This window comes from Oncorhynchus gorbuscha, linkage group LG21 (assembly GCF_021184085.1).
Source record: "Oncorhynchus gorbuscha isolate QuinsamMale2020 ecotype Even-year linkage group LG21, OgorEven_v1.0, whole genome shotgun sequence".
Lineage (NCBI taxonomy): Eukaryota > Metazoa > Chordata > Actinopteri > Salmoniformes > Salmonidae > Oncorhynchus > Oncorhynchus gorbuscha.
This window is the reverse complement of record NC_060193.1, coordinates 5,139,343-5,155,031: the sequence shown is the minus strand read 5'-3', so window position 1 is coordinate 5,155,031 and position 15,689 is coordinate 5,139,343. Positions and strand designations below refer to the sequence as shown.

The window sequence follows — 15,689 nt, the reverse complement described above, 5'->3', positions numbered from 1 at the left end:
ACCCAACCCTGTACCCAGCCCTGTACCCAACCCTGTACACAACCCTGTACCCAGCCCTGTACCCAACCCTGTACACAACCCTGTACCCAGCCCTGTACCCAACCCTGTACCCAACCCTGTACCCAGCTCTATAGGGTCATAGAGACATAGGACCAGGGTCATGGAGACATAGGACCAGGGTCATGGAGACATAGGACCTGGGTCATGGAGACATAGGACCAGGGTCATGGAGATATAGGACCAGGGTCATGGAGATATAGGACCAGGGTCATGGAGACATAGGACCAGGGTCATGGAGATATAGGACCAGGGTCATGGAGATATAGGACCAGGGTCATGGAGATATAGGGCAAGGGTCATGAAGATATAAGACCAGGGTCATGGAGATGACTGAGCTCAGGGTCAGGCTAGAGGTCAGGGAGTTGGGTTGGGAGTAGGTTCTATATAGCTCACAATGTGATTTTTGCCTTGAACTTAAATTAACATTTTCAATTTTCTTTACGTTATTGGAGTATAATGGCCGTACTCCGTGTTAATTGTCTGATCTTTCTCTACCAATCAACACTCACACAGGTCAAAGGTACATGCTGGGGAAAGATCAATGCCCACCGTCATCTTCACCCGTTTGTTTTTTGTTTACCTTGTGTGAAATGCTCATGAAGCTGAATTCATTGATTGATTGATCAGCTGGTTGGTTGGTTGATCAATCTGTTGGCTAACGTGTTGTTTGATTGGCTGGTTGATCAATCTGTTGGCTAACGTGTTGTTTGATTGGCTGGTTGATCAATCTGTTGGTTAACGTGTTGTTTGATTGGCTGGTTGATCAATCTGTTGGTTAACGTGTTGTTTGATTGGCTGGTTGATCAATCTGTTGGTTAACGTGTTGTTTGATTGGCTGGTTGATCAATCTGTTGGTTAACGTGTTGTTTGATTGGCTGGTTGATCAATCTGTTGGTTAACGTGTTGTTTGATTGGCTGGTTGATAGGTGACAGAGCCTACCTGTGAGGTGATGAGGGGTTCCGTGTCATCGATGTCGATCAGAACATCGCCACGAGGCGTCTGGACAACCTCCTCTGAATAATACACACAGCAGAAGGTTCGTAACGGTCCACGTGACGTTTCCATGACAGTGATATGTTTTATGTTGTGTTTAAGTACCTTCTTTTTATCAACAAACACCATTTTTTTTTACAGCCAGTAACTCAACGTACTCCCTTTCATCTCTTCTTCCTCCAGCCCCCTCCCTCCTCTCTCTATCCCTCTCTTACCAAGCTCGTCCTCTTCCTCCTCCCCCTCTTCCTCAGGGGTGCAGCGATAGTCCTCCAGGTTCCTGATTGTACACTGTCCCACCACCGGTTTCCTCCCAAACTGTCTGTTGTCGATGATCTTCAGAATGATAGGTGGCATATAAAGCTCCTCACAGGGCAGTCTCTGGAGAGAAGAGGAGAGAGGAGGATGTGAGAGGAGGAGAGAGGAGGAGGGGAGAGCAGGGAGGAGGAGAGAAGAGGAGGGAGGAGGACAGAGGAGGATGAGAGAGGAGGAGAGAGGAGGGGAGAGGAGGGAGGAGGAGAGAAGAGGAGGAGGGAGGAGGACAGAGGAGGATGAGAGAGGAGGAGAGAGTAGGGGAGAGGAGGAGGGAGGAGGAGGGAGGAGGGAGGAGGAGAGGGGAGGAGGGGGTAGGAGGGAGGAAGAGGGAGGAGGAGGGAGAAGGAGATAGTAGGTGAGAGGAAGAGGGAGGAGGAGAGAGGAGGGAGGGAGGAGGAAAGGGAAGACAGGGATTGAGAGTGAGATAGGAGACGGGGATTGAGAGGGGAGACAGGGATTGAGAGGGGAGACAGGGATTGAAAGGGGAGACAGGGATTGAGAGGGGAGACAGGGATTGAGAGGGGAGACAGGGATTGAGAGGGGAGACAGGGATTGAGAGGGGAGACAGGGATTGAGAGGGGAGACAGGGATTGAGAGTGAGAGGGGAGACAGGGATTGAGAGGGGAGACAGGGATTGAGAGGGGAGACAGGGATCGAGAGTGAGAAGGGAGACAGGGATTGAGAGGGGAGACAGGGATCGAGAGTGAGAGGGGAGACAGGGATTGAGAATGAGAGGGGAAAGAGCAGATGATGAAATGAAGATGGATAATAGAGAGGGATGAAGATGTGATCCTGTCAGACATGCCACTGGGAGAGCATTACCTTTCCCTGTTCTCTCATTCGATTGGATGTTTATTTTTCCCTCCTCAGATTTGATTGGATATGCTGTGTAACTGTCTAAACAGAACATCAGTACGCTCAGCCAGCCCAGAAACACATGAACACATGTCTAAGACTGGACATGTTATTAAACAATGTTGTTTACGTTTTCTACAAAGCTCCATGCGGACTCATCCAGGATGAGCATCCTCATCCCCACGCCTGACCTTTCAGAGGGAGATGTTTTAGGTCAAATGGAGTCAGAATATGTGCTGCTGGCTAAGAATGAAATGAGAAGGGCACAGATCAGATTTTTTGTTTGTTTTTGAGATGGCCTTTATTAAAATAGGTTGAGCTTGTTTCTACGGTAACTGTACGGCTGTACTCTGTACATGTGGTGTTGAAAGTCCTCAAGATCATTCCTATTGGTCAAACAGATACCTTACACCATTCTCTTTCATTATTTGTTATTCTTATTTATTTAAAAAAAAATGTAAACTGCATTGTTGGTCAGGGCTTGTAAGGAAGCATTTCACTGTTGTATTTGGAGCATGTGACAAATAACATGTGATTTGATAAATTAGAAGTTCTGAGTGAATGAAGTCTGTCTATTGTGGTTAGTTGATTAAGATCAAACTCTGAATGAAACCACATCATAGAGGACCTTGTTAGAGACGGAGCCGGAGGAATGAGGACCGTAATGGAGGGTCTCTCTGCCTGTTGAGGACCATAATGTAGGGTCTCTCTGCCTGATGAGGACCGTAATGGAGGGTCTCTCTGCCTGATGAGGACCGTAATGGAGGGTCTCTCTCTGCCTGATGAGGACTGTTACGGAGGGTCTCTCTGCCTGATGAGGACCGTAATGGAGGGTCTCTCTGCCTGATGAGGACCGTAAGGACCGTAATGGAGGGTCTCTCTCTGCCTGATGAGGACTGTTACGGAGGGTCTCTCTGCCTGATGAGGACCGTAATGGAGGGTCTCTCTGCCTGATGAGGACTGTTACGGAGGGTCTCTCTGCCTGATGAGGACCGTAATGGAGGGTCTCTCTGCCTGATGAGGACCGTAATGGAGGGTCTCTCTCTGCCTGATGAGGACTGTTACGGAGGGTCTCTCTGCCTGATGAGGACCGTAATGGAGGGTGGAGGGTCTCTCTGCCTGATGAGGACTGTTACGGAGGGTCTCTCTCTGCCTGATGAGGACCGTAATGGAGGGTCTCTCTCTGCCTGATGAGGACTGTTACGGAGGGTCTCTCTCTGCCTGATGAGGACCGTAATGGAGGGTCTCTCTCTGCCTGATGAGGACTGTTACGGAGGGTCTCTCTCTGCCTGATGAGGACCGTAATGGAGGGTCTCTCTCTGCCTGATGAGGACTGTAATGGAGGGTCTCTCTCTGCCTGATGAGGACCGTAATGGAGGGTCTCTCTCTGCCTGATGAGGACTGTTATGGAGGGTCTCTCTCTGCCTGATGAGGACTGTAATGGAGGGTCTCTCTCTGCCTGATGAGGACCGTAATGGAGGGTCTCTCTCTGCCTGATGAGGACTGTAATGGAGGGTCTCTCTCTGCCTGATGAGGACCGTAATGGAGGGTCTCTCTCTGCCTGATGAGGACTGTTATGGAGGGTCTCTCTGCCTGATGAGGACTGTTATGGAGGGTCTCTCTGCCTGATGAGGACCGTTAAGGAGGGTCTCTCTCTGCCTGATGAGGACTGTTACGGAGGGTCTCTCTGCCTGATGAGGACTGTTATGGAGGGTCTCTCTGCCTGATGAGGACTGTTACGGAGGGTCTCTCTGCCTCATGAGGACTGTTATGGAGGGTCTCTCTGCCTGATGAGGACTGTTATGGAGGGCCTCTCTCTGCCTGATGAGGACCGTTAAGGAGGGTCTCTCTCTGCCTGATGAGGACTGTTACGGAGGGTCTCTCTGCCTGATGAGGACTGTTACAGAGGGCCTCTCTCTGCCTGATGAGGACTGTTATGGAGGGTCTCTCTCTGCCTGATGAGGACTGTTACGGAGGGTCTCTCTGCCTGATGAGGACTGTTACGGAGGGTCTCTCTCTGCCTGATGAGGACTGTTATGGAGGGTCTCTCTGCCTGATGAGGACTGTTATGGAGGGTCTCTCTCTGCCTGATGAGGACCGTTAAGGAGGGTCTCTCTCTGCCTGATGAGGACTGTTACGGAGGGTCTCTCTGCCTGATGAGGACTGTTATGGAGGGTCTCTCTGCCTGATGAGGACTGTTACGGAGGGTCTCTCTGCCTCATGAGGACTGTTATGGAGGGTCTCTCTGCCTGATGAGGACTGTTATGGAGGGCCTCTCTCTGCCTGATGAGGACCGTTAAGGAGGGTCTCTCTCTGCCTGATGAGGACTGTTACGGAGGGTCTCTCTGCCTGATGAGGACTGTTATGGAGGGTCTCTCTGCCTGATGAGGACTGTTACGGAGGGCTCTCTGACTGTTCGGAGGGTCTCTCTGCCTGATGAGGACTGTTACGGAGGGTCTCTCTGCCTCATGAGGACTGTTATGGAGGGTCTCTCTGCCTGATGAGGACTGTTATGGAGCGCCTCTCTCTGCCTGATGAGGACCGTTAAGGAGGGTCTCTCTCTGCCTGATGAGGACTGTTACGGAGGGTCTCTCTCTGCCTGATGAGGACTGTTATGCAGGGCCTCTCTCTGCCTGAATTGGACTGTTACGGAGGGCCTCTCTCTGCCTGATGAGGACTGTTACGGAGGGTCTCTCTCTGCCTGATGAGGACTGTTACGGAGGGTCTCTCTGCCTGATGAGGACTGTTACAGAGGGCCTCTCTCTGCCTGATGAGGACTGTTACAGAGGGCCTCTCTCTGCCTGATGAGGACTGTTATGGAGGGTCTCTCTCTGCCTGATGAGGACTGTTACGGAGGGTCTCTCTGCCTGATGAGGACTGTTACGGAGGGTCTCTCTCTGCCTGATGAGGACTGTTATGGAGGGTCTCTCTGCCTGATGAGGACTGTTATGGAGGGCCTCTCTCTGCCTGATGAGGACCGTTAAGGAGGGTCTCTCTCTGCCTGATGAGGACTGTTACGGAGGGTCTCTCTGCCTGATGAGGACTGTTATGGAGGGTCTCTCTGCCTGATGAGGACTGTTACGGAGGGTCTCTCTGCCTCATGAGGACTGTTATGGAGGGTCTCTCTGCCTGATGAGGACTGTTATGGAGGGCCTCTCTCTGCCTGATGAGGACCGTTAAGGAGGGTCTCTCTCTGCCTGATGAGGACTGTTACGGAGGGTCTCTCTCTGCCTGATGAGGACTGTTATGCAGGGCCTCTCTCTGCCTGATGAGGACTGTTACGGAGGGCCTCTCTCTGCCTGATGAGGACTGTTACGGAGGGTCTCTCTTTGCCTGATGAGGACTGTTACGGAGGGTCTCTCTCTGCCTGATGAGGACTGTTACGGAGGGTCTCTCTCTGCCTGATGAGGACTGTTATGGAGGGTCTCTCTGCCTGATGAGGACTGTTACGGAGGGTCTCTCTGCCTGATGAGGACTGTTATGGAGGGTCTCTCTGCCTGATGAGGACTGTTACGGAGGGTCTCTCTGCCTGATGAGGACTGTTATGGAGGGTCTCTCTGCCTGATGAGGACTGTTATGGAGGGTCTCTCTGCCTGATGAGGACTGTTACGGAGGGTCTCTCTCTGCCTGATGAGGACTTGTTACGGAGGGTCTCTCTGCCTGATGAGGACTGTTATGGAGGGTCTCTCTCTGCCTGATGAGGACTGTTACGGAGGGTCTCTCTCTGCCTGATGAGGACCGTTATGGAGGGTCTCTCTCTGCCTGATGAGGACTGTTATGGAGGGTCTCTCTGCCTGATGAGGACTGTTATGGAGGGTCTCTCTCTGCCTGATGAGGACTGTTACGGAGGGTCTGTCTGCCTGATGAGGACTGTTACGGAGGGTCTCTCTGCCTGATGAGGACTGTTACGGAGGGTCTCTCTGCCTGATGAGGACTGTTACGGAGGGTGTCTCTGCCTGATGAGGACTGTTACGGAGGGTCTCTTTCTGCCTGATGAGGACTGTTACGGAGGGTCTCTCTCTGCCTGATGAGGACTGTTACGGAGGGTCTCTCTGCCTGATGAGGACTGTTATGGAGGGTCTCTCTGCCTGATGAGGACTGTTACGGAGGGTCTCTCTGCCTGATGAGGACTGTTATGGAGGGTCTCTCTCTGCCTGATGAGGACTGTTACGGAGGGTCTCTCTCTGCCTGATGAGGACTGTTACGGAGGGTCTCTCTGCCTGATGAGGACTGTGTCCCAAATGACAACTTATTCTCTATACAGGGCTCTGGTCAAAGCCTTATCACTGTGTTGACATTAGACATTCAGTCTCTCTGTTCTGGTGAATGATGACATCTATTGTCACAAAAAAACATTCTGTGGCAGACTGCACTAGAATCGAATAGTCCCAGCGATATGCAACTTTTTAGGGAAGTCAGAAGCCAATACACGCAGTCAGTTGGGAATGCAAAGGCTAGCTTTTTCAAACAGAAATGTGCATCCTGCAGCTCTAATTCCGAAAAGTTCTGGGACACTGTAAAGTCCATGGAGAACACGAGCACCTCCTCCCAGCCGCCCACTGCTCTGAGGCTAGGAAACACTGTCACCACCGATAAATCCACGATAATCGAGAATTTCAATAAGCATTTCTCGACGGTTTGCAAATGCTTTCCTCCTGGCTACCCCAACCCCGGCCAACAGCTCCGCACCCCTCGCAGCTACTTGCCCAAACCTCCCCAGCTTCTCCTTCACCCAAATCCAGATAGCAGATGTTCTTGAAAGAGCTGCAAAGCCTGGACCCGTATAAATCAGCCGGGCTAGACAATCTGGACCCTCTCTTTCTAAAATTATCCACCGCCATTGTTGCAACCCTTATTTACCAGTCTGTTCAACCTCTCTTTCATATCCCAAAAGACTGGAAAGCGACCGTGGTCTTCCCCTCTTCAAAGGGCGTGACACTCTAGACACAAACTGTTGCACAGTCGAAGTCGGAAGTTTACAAACAACTTAGCCAAATACATTTAAACTCAGTTTTTCACAGTTCCTGACATTTAATCCGAGTAAAAATTCTCTGTCTTAGGTCAGTTAAGACCACCACTTTTTTTAAAGAATGTGAAATGTCAGAATAACATACACTCACTTAGTATTTGGTAGCATTGCCTTTAAATTGTTTAACTTGGGTCAAACGTTTCTGGTAGCCTTCCACAAGCTTCCCACAATAAGTTGGGTGAATTTTGGCCCATTCCTCCTGACAGAGCTGGTATAACTGAATCAGGTTTGTAGGCCTCCTTGATCGCACACGCTTTTTCAGTTCTGCCCACAAATTTTCTATGAGATTGAGGTCTGGGCTTTGTGATGGCCATTCCAATACCTTGACTTTGTTGTCCTTAAACCATTTTGCCACAACTTCATTCATTGTCCAATAGGAAGACCCATTTGCGACCAAGCATTAACTTCCTGACTGATGTCTTGAGATGTTGCTTCAGTATATCCACATCATTTTCCATCCTCATGAAGCCATCTATTTTGTGGAGTGCACCAGTCTCTCCTGCAGCAAAGCACCCCTTCAATGCTGTCAAGCAAAGAGGCACTGAGTTTGATGGTAGGCCTTGAAATACATCCACAGGTACACCAATTGACTCAAATTATGTCAGCTAGCCTATCAGAGGCTTCTAAAGCCATGATGGAATTTTCTGGAATTTTCCAAGCTGTTTAAAGGCACAGTCAACTTAGTCTATGTACCCACTGGAATTGTGATACAGTGAAATAATAATAATCATATTCTTATCGGCAGATTCAACAGCCTTGGTTTCTCAAATGACTGCCTCGCCTGGTTCACCAACTACTTCTCTGATAGAGTTCAGTGTGTCAAATCGAAGGACCTGTTGTCCAGACCTCTGGCAGTCTCTATGGGGGTGCCACAGGGTTCACTTCTCGGGCCGGCTCTTTTTTTCTGTATATATCAATGATGTTGCTCTTGCTGCGGGTGATTCCCTGATCCACCTCTACGCAGACGACACCATTCTGTATACATCTGGCCCTTCTTTGGACACTGTGTTAACTAACCTCCAAACGAGCTTCAATGCCATACAACTCTCCTTCCGTGGCTTCCAACTGCTCTTAAACGCTAGTAAAACTATTTGCATGCTTTTACAACCGATCGCTGCCCGCACCCGCCCACCCGACTATCATCACTACTCTGGACGATTCTTAGAATATGTGGACAACAACAAATACCTAGGTGTCTGGCTGGACTGTAAACTCTCCTTCCAGACTCATATTAAACATCTCCAATCCAAAATTAAATCTTGAATTGGCTTCCTATTTTGCAACAAAACCTCCTTCACTCATGCTGCCAAACATTCCCTCATGAAACTTACTATCCTACGGATCCTCGATTTCAGCGATTTAATTTACAAAATAGCCTCCAACACTCTCCTCAGCAAACTGGATGCAGTCTATCACAGTGCCATCCGTTTTGTCACCAAAGCCCCATATACTACCCACTACTGCGACCTGTATGCTCTCGTCGGCTGGCCCTCGCTTCATATTTTTTCATGGCTGACCCACTGAACCTCAGGTCATCTATAAGTCTTTGCTAGGTAAAGCTTCGCCTTATCTCAGCTCACAGGTTACTATAACAACACCCACCCATAGCACGTGCTCCAGCAGGTATATCTCACTGGTCATCCCCAAAGCCAACACCTCCTTTGGCCGCCTTTCCTTCCAGTTCTCTGCTGCCAATGACTGGAACGAATTGCAAAAATCGCTGAAGTTGGAGACTTATATCTCCCTCACTAACTTGAAGCATCAGCTATCTGAGCAGCTAACTGATCGCTGCAGCTGTACATAGGCCATCTGTAAATAGTCCACCCAATCTACCAACCTCATCCCCATATTGTTTTTATTTACTTTGCTGCTCTTTTGCACACCAGTATCACTACTTGCACATCATCATCTGCACATCTATCACTCCAGTGTTAATCTGCTAAATTGTAACTACTATGTCCTATTTATTGCCTCCTCACGCCATTTGCACTTTTTTCTACTGTATTATTGATGTTGTATGTTTGTTTTATTCTATGTGTAACTCTGTGTTGCTGTCTGTGTCACACTGCTTTGCTTTATCTTGGCCAGGTCACAGTTGTAAATGAGAACTTGTTCTCAGCTTGCCTACCTGGTTAAATAAAGCTGAAATAAATAATTTTAAAAAATAATAATAAAAAATTGACATAGTGTAGGAACATATTGTTGAGTAACACTGATGCTACCTACTGTAGGATGTAGAACACTGATTCTACCTACTGTAGGATGTAGAACACTGATTCTACCTACTGTAGGATGTAGAACACTGATTCTACCTACTGTAGGATGTAGAACACTGATTCTACCTACTGTAGGATGTAGAACACTGATTCTACCTACTGTAGGATGTAGAACACTGATTCTACCTACTGTAGGATGTAGAACACTGATTCTACCTACTGTAGGATGTAGAACACTGATTCTACCTACTGTAGGATGTAGAACACTGATTCTACCTACTGTAGAATGTAGAACACTGATTCTACCTACTGTAGAATGTAGAACACTGATTCTACCTACTGTAGGATGTAGAATGTAGAACACTGATTCTACCTACTGTAAAATGTAGAACACTGATTCTACCTACTGTAGGATGTAGAACACTGATTCTACCTACTGTAGGATGTAGAATGTAGAACACTGATTCTACCTACTGTAGGATGTAGGATGTAGAACACTGATTCTACCTACTGTAGGATGTAGGATGTAGAACACTGATTCTACCTACTGTAGGAACATATTGTTGAGTTACACTGATTCTACATACTGTAGGATCATATTGTTGAGTAACACTGATTCTACCTACTGTAGGATGTAGAACACTGATTCTACCTACTGTAGGATGTAGAATGTAGAACACTGATTCTACCTACTGTAGGATGTAGAACACTGATTCTACCCACTGTAGGATGTAGAACACTGATTCTACCTACTGTAGGATGTAGAATGTAGAACACTGATTCTACCCACTGTAGGATGTAGAACACTGATTCTACCCACTGTAGAATGTAGAACACTGATTCTACCCACTGTAGAATGTAGAACACTGATTCTACCTACTGTAGGATGTAGAACACTGATTCTACCTACTGTAGGATGTAGAACACTGATTCTACCCACTGTAGGATGGAGAACACTGATTCTACCCACTGTAGAATGTAGAACACTGATTCTACCTACTGTAGGATGTAGAACACTGATTCTACCTACTGTAGGATGTAGAACACTGATTCTACCCACTGTAGGATGTAGAACACTGATTCTACCCACTGTAGAATGTAGAACACTGATTCTACCTACTGTAGGATGTAGAACACTGATTCTACCCACTGTAGGATGTAGAACACGGATTCTACCCACTGTAGGATGTAGAACACTGATTCTACCTACTGTAGGATGTAGAACACTGATTCTACCTACTGTAGGATGTAGAACACTGATTCTACCTACTGTAGGATGTAGAACACTGATTCTACCTACTGTAGGATGTAGAACACTGATTCTACCTACTGTAGGATGTAGAACACTGATTCTACCTACTGTAGGATGTAGAACACTGATTCTACCTACTGTAGGATGTAGAACACTGATTCTACCTACTGTAGAATGTAGAACACTGATTCTACCTACTGTAGAATGTAGAACACTGATTCTACCTACTGTAGGATGTAGAATGTAGAACACTGATTCTACCTACTGTAAAATGTAGAACACTGATTCTACCTACTGTAGGATGTAGAACACTGATTCTACCTACTGTAGGATGTAGAATGTAGAACACTGATTCTACCTACTGTAGGATGTAGGATGTAGAACACTGATTCTACCTACTGTAGGATGTAGGATGTAGAACACTGATTCTACCTACTGTAGGAACATATTGTTGAGTTACACTGATTCTACATACTGTAGGATCATATTGTTGAGTAACACTGATTCTACCTACTGTAGGATGTAGAACACTGATTCTACCTACTGTAGGATGTAGAATGTAGAACACTGATTCTACCTACTGTAGGATGTAGAACACTGATTCTACCCACTGTAGGATGTAGAACACTGATTCTACCTACTGTAGGATGTAGGATGTAGAACACTGATTCTACCCACTGTAGGATGTAGAACACTGATTCTACCCACTGTAGAATGTAGAACACTGATTCTACCCACTGTAGAATGTAGAACACTGATTCTACCTACTGTAGGATGTAGAACACTGATTCTACCTACTGTAGGATGTAGAACACTGATTCTACCTACTGTAGGATGTAGAACACTGATTCTACCCACTGTAGGATGTAGAACACTGATTCTACCCACTGTAGAATGTAGAACACTGATTCTACCTACTGTAGGATGTAGAACACTGATTCTACCCACTGTAGGATGTAGAACACGGATTCTACCCACTGTAGGATGTAGAACACTGATTCTACCTACTGTAGGATGTAGAACACTGATTCTACCTACTGTAGGATGTAGAACACGGATTCTACCCACTGTAGGATGTAGAACACTGATTCTACCTACTGTAGGATGTAGAACACTGATTCTACCTACTGTAGGATGTAGAACACTGATTCTACCTACTGTAGGATGTAGAACACTGATTCCTGTAATAGAACACTGATTCCTGTAATAGAACACTGATTCCTGTAATAGAACACTGATTCCTGTAATAGAACACTGGAAGGTCATTAGTCGCTTGTTGATTCTAGTTCTCAATCAAACTAAGTTTATCAGGTCTGAGGTAGCTAGTGAAAGCAAAGAGTAAGGGCCTAGTGGTCGGTTTGGAACTGGGCCATTTGGATAAGGAGGCTAGGGTGAATGGTAGGAGTGTAGAGACTAGTGAGGAAGGTAGTGGGTAAGAGGCTAGGGTGAAGGGTAGGAGTGTAGAGACTAGTGAGGAAGGTAGTGGGTAAGAGGCTAGGGTGAAGGGTAGGAGTGTAGAGACTAGTGAGGAAGGTAGTGGGTAAGAGGCTAGGGTGAAGGGTAGGAGTGTAGAGACTAGTGAGGAAGGTAGTGGGTAAGGGGCTAGGGTGAAGGGTAGGAGTGTAGAGACTAGTGAGGAAGGTAGTGGGTAAGAGGCTAGGGTGAAGGGTCGGAGTGTAGAGACTAGTGAGGAAGGTAGTGGGTAAGAGGCTAGGGTGAAGGGTAGGAGTGTAGAGACTAGTGAGGAAGGTAGTGGGTAAGAGGCTAGGGTGAAGGGTAGGAGTGTAGAGACTAGTGAGGAAGGTAGTGGGTAAGAGGCTAGGGTGAAGGGTTGGAGTGTAGAGACTAGTGAGGAAGGTAGTGGGTAAGAGGCTAGGGTGAAGGGTAGGAGTGTAGAGACTAGTGAGGAAGGTAGTGGGTAAGAGGCTAGGGTGAAGGGTCGGAGTGTAGAGACTAGTGAGGAAGGTAGTGGGTAAGAGGCTAGGGTGAAGGGTCGGAGTGTAGAGACTAGTGAGGAAGGTAGTGGGTAAGAGGCTAGGGTGAAGGGTCGGAGTGTAGAGACTAGTGAGGAAGGTAGTGGGTAAGAGGCTAGGGTGAAGGGTCGGAGTGTAGAGACTAGTGAGGAAGGTAGTGGGTAAGGGGCTAGGGTGAAGGGTAGGAGTGTAGAGACTAGTGAGGAAGGTAGTGGGTAAGGGGCTAGGGTGAAGGGTCGGAGTGTAGAGACTAGTGAGGAAGGTAGTGGGTAAGAGGCTAGGGTGAAGGGTAGGAGTGTAGAGACTAGTGAGGAAGGTAGTGGGTAAGAGGCTAGGGTGAAGGGTCGGAGTGTAGAGACTAGTGAGGAAGGTAGTGGGTAAGAGGCTAGGGTGAAGGGTAGGAGTGTAGAGACTAGTGAGGAAGGTAGTGGGTAAGAGGCTAGGGTGAAGGGTCGGAGTGTAGAGACTAGTGAGGAAGGTAGTGGGTAAGGGGCTAGGGTGAAGGGTCGGAGTGTAAATTCTACTGATGAAGGTAAAGGGTTAGGGGCTAGGGTGAAGGGTCGGAGTGTAGAGACTAGTGAGGAAGGTAGTGGGTAAGAGGCTAGGGTGAAGGGTCGGAGTGTAGAGACTAGTGAGGAAGGTAGTGGGTAAGAGGCTAGGGTGAAGGGTAGGAGTGTAGAGACTAGTGAGGAAGGTAGTGGGTAAGGGGCTAGGGTGAAGGGTCGGAGTGTAGAGACTAGTGAGGAAGGTAGTGGGTAAGAGGCTAGGGTGAAGGGTAGGAGTGTAGAGACTAGTGAGGAAGGTAGTGGGTAAGGGGCTAGGGTGAAGGGTAGGAGTGTAGAGACTAGTGACGAAGGTAGTGGGTAAGGTTTAAAAAACCTAGTGGAGGGTTTGGAACCAGGTCTTACCACGTCTATGAAGAGTGTGTTGATGTCGAAGTTGGGTTTCTTCTTTGTAGATCGTATGACGCAGGACTGAACCATGATGCCTCCACACTCCACCTGCAGGCTGGGAGAGGTAACGCTAGCTAGCTGGAAGCTCTTCAGGTTACGCACTCCCCATGCCAAGATCTGGAGAGGAGAGGAGAAAGAATGGATGGAGAGAGAGAGAGAGAGAGAGAGAGAGAGAGAGAGAGAGAGAGAGAGAGAGAGAGAGAGAGAGAGAATGGATGGAGAGAAAGAGAGAGCGAGAGAGAAAGAGAGAGAACAGTATCTAAGTTACCTATATAGAACAGGTTTGATACCGTAAGGAACCATGTAGATGTTGCAGTAGTAGTAGTATAGTAGTAGTAAAGTATTATAGAAGTAGTATTAGTGGTATAGAAGTATAGTGCAGTAGTAGTATAGCGGTGTAGCAAAGCAGTAGTATAGTATCATAAGGTAGTATTATAGTAGTATTTGAGAGCAGTAGTTGTATAGTACAGTGACAGTAGTAGTACCAGTTGTACTATAGTAGTATATGGCAGCAGTAGTATTCATATTAGTATAGCACAGTAGTAGTATTAGTGGAGTATAGTATTAGTAGTTGTATAGTACAGTGGCAGTAGTAGTACCAGTTGTACTATAGTAGTATATGGCAGCAGTAGTATTCATATTAGTATAGCACAGTAGTAGTATTAGTGGAGTATAGTATTAGTAGTTGTATAGTACAGTAGTAGCACTAGTATTAGTGCAGTAGTATATGACAGCAGCAGTAGTATAGTAGTATAGTACAGTAGTAGTATTAGTAGTAGTATACTACAGTAGCAGTACCAGTAAGAGTATAGCAGTATATGACAGCAGTAGTAGTATAGTACAGTAGTAGTTGTATAGTACAATAGTGGTACCAGCAGTATAGTACAGTAGCAGTATAGTACAGTAGTATAGGACAGTAGTAGTATTAGTGTTAGCATAGTAGTATAGAACAGTAGAAGTATTAGCGGACGTATAGTACAGTAGTAGTATTAGCGGTAGTATAGTACAGTAGTAGTATGGTACAGTAGTAGTATTAGTGGTAGTATAGTACAGTAGTAGTATGGTACAGTAGTAGTTAGTAGTAGTAGTATAGTAGTAGTAGTATTAGTGGTATTAGTGGTACAGTAAGTATGGTACAGTAGTAGTATTAGTGGTAGTATAGTACAGTAGTAGTATAGTATCATAGTAGTATTATAGTAGTATTTGGAGCAGTAGTTGTATAGTGTGACAGTAGTAGTACCAGTTGTACATAGTAGTATATGGCAGCAGTAGTATTCATATTAGTATAGCACAGTAGTAGTATTAGTGGAGTATAGTATTAGTAGTTGTATAGTACAGTAGTAGTATTAGTACCAGTTGTACTATAGTAGTATATGGTACAGCAGTAGTATTAGTGGTAGTATAGCACAGTAGTAGTATTAGTGGATTATAGTATTAGTAGTAGTATGGTACAGTAGTAGTATTAGCAGTAGTATGGTACAGTAGTAGTATTAGCAGCAGTATGGTACAGTATTAGTATTAGCAGTAGTATGGTACAGTAGTAGTATTAGTGGTAGTGTAGTACAGTAGTAGTTTTAGTGGTAGTATATTACAGTAGTAGTACCAGCAGTATAGTACAGTAGTAGTATTAGTACAGTAGTATAGGACAGTTGTAGTATTAGCGGTAGTATGGTACAGTAGTAGTATAGAACAGTAGAAGTATTAGCGGACGTATAGTACAGTAGTAGTATTAGCGGTAGTATAGTACAGTAGTAGTATGGTACAGTAGTAGTATTAGTGGTAGTATAGTACAGTAGTAGTATGGTACAGTAGTAGTATCAGTGGTAGTATAGTACAGTAGTAGTATTAGTGGTAGTATGGTACAGTATTAGTATGGTACATTAGTAGTATTAGTGGTAGTATAGTACAGTAGTAGTATGGTACACTAGTAGTATTAGTGGTATTATGGTACAGTAGTAGTATTAGCAGTAGTATGGTACAGTAGTAGTATTAGCAGCAGTATGGTACAGTATTAGTATTAGCGGTAGTATGGTACAGTAGTAGTA

At 46.3% G+C, this 15,689-nt stretch overlaps 1 protein-coding gene across 1 annotated transcript in view; it reads right to left on the bottom strand.

Annotated features, from left to right (window-relative positions):
- dysf (dysferlin, limb girdle muscular dystrophy 2B (autosomal recessive)) overlaps positions 1-15,689 on the bottom strand; it is a 241,551-nt gene that overhangs the window by 101,310 nt on the left and 124,552 nt on the right. The window contains exons 39-41 of the mRNA XM_046320433.1: positions 13,600-13,761; positions 1,270-1,432; positions 1,001-1,074 (exon numbers count right to left, since the gene is read on the bottom strand). Of these exons, the coding sequence (XP_046176389.1) occupies positions 1,001-1,074; positions 1,270-1,432; positions 13,600-13,761 (399 nt within the window). The remainder of the gene's footprint in view (positions 1-1,000; positions 1,075-1,269; positions 1,433-13,599; positions 13,762-15,689) is intronic.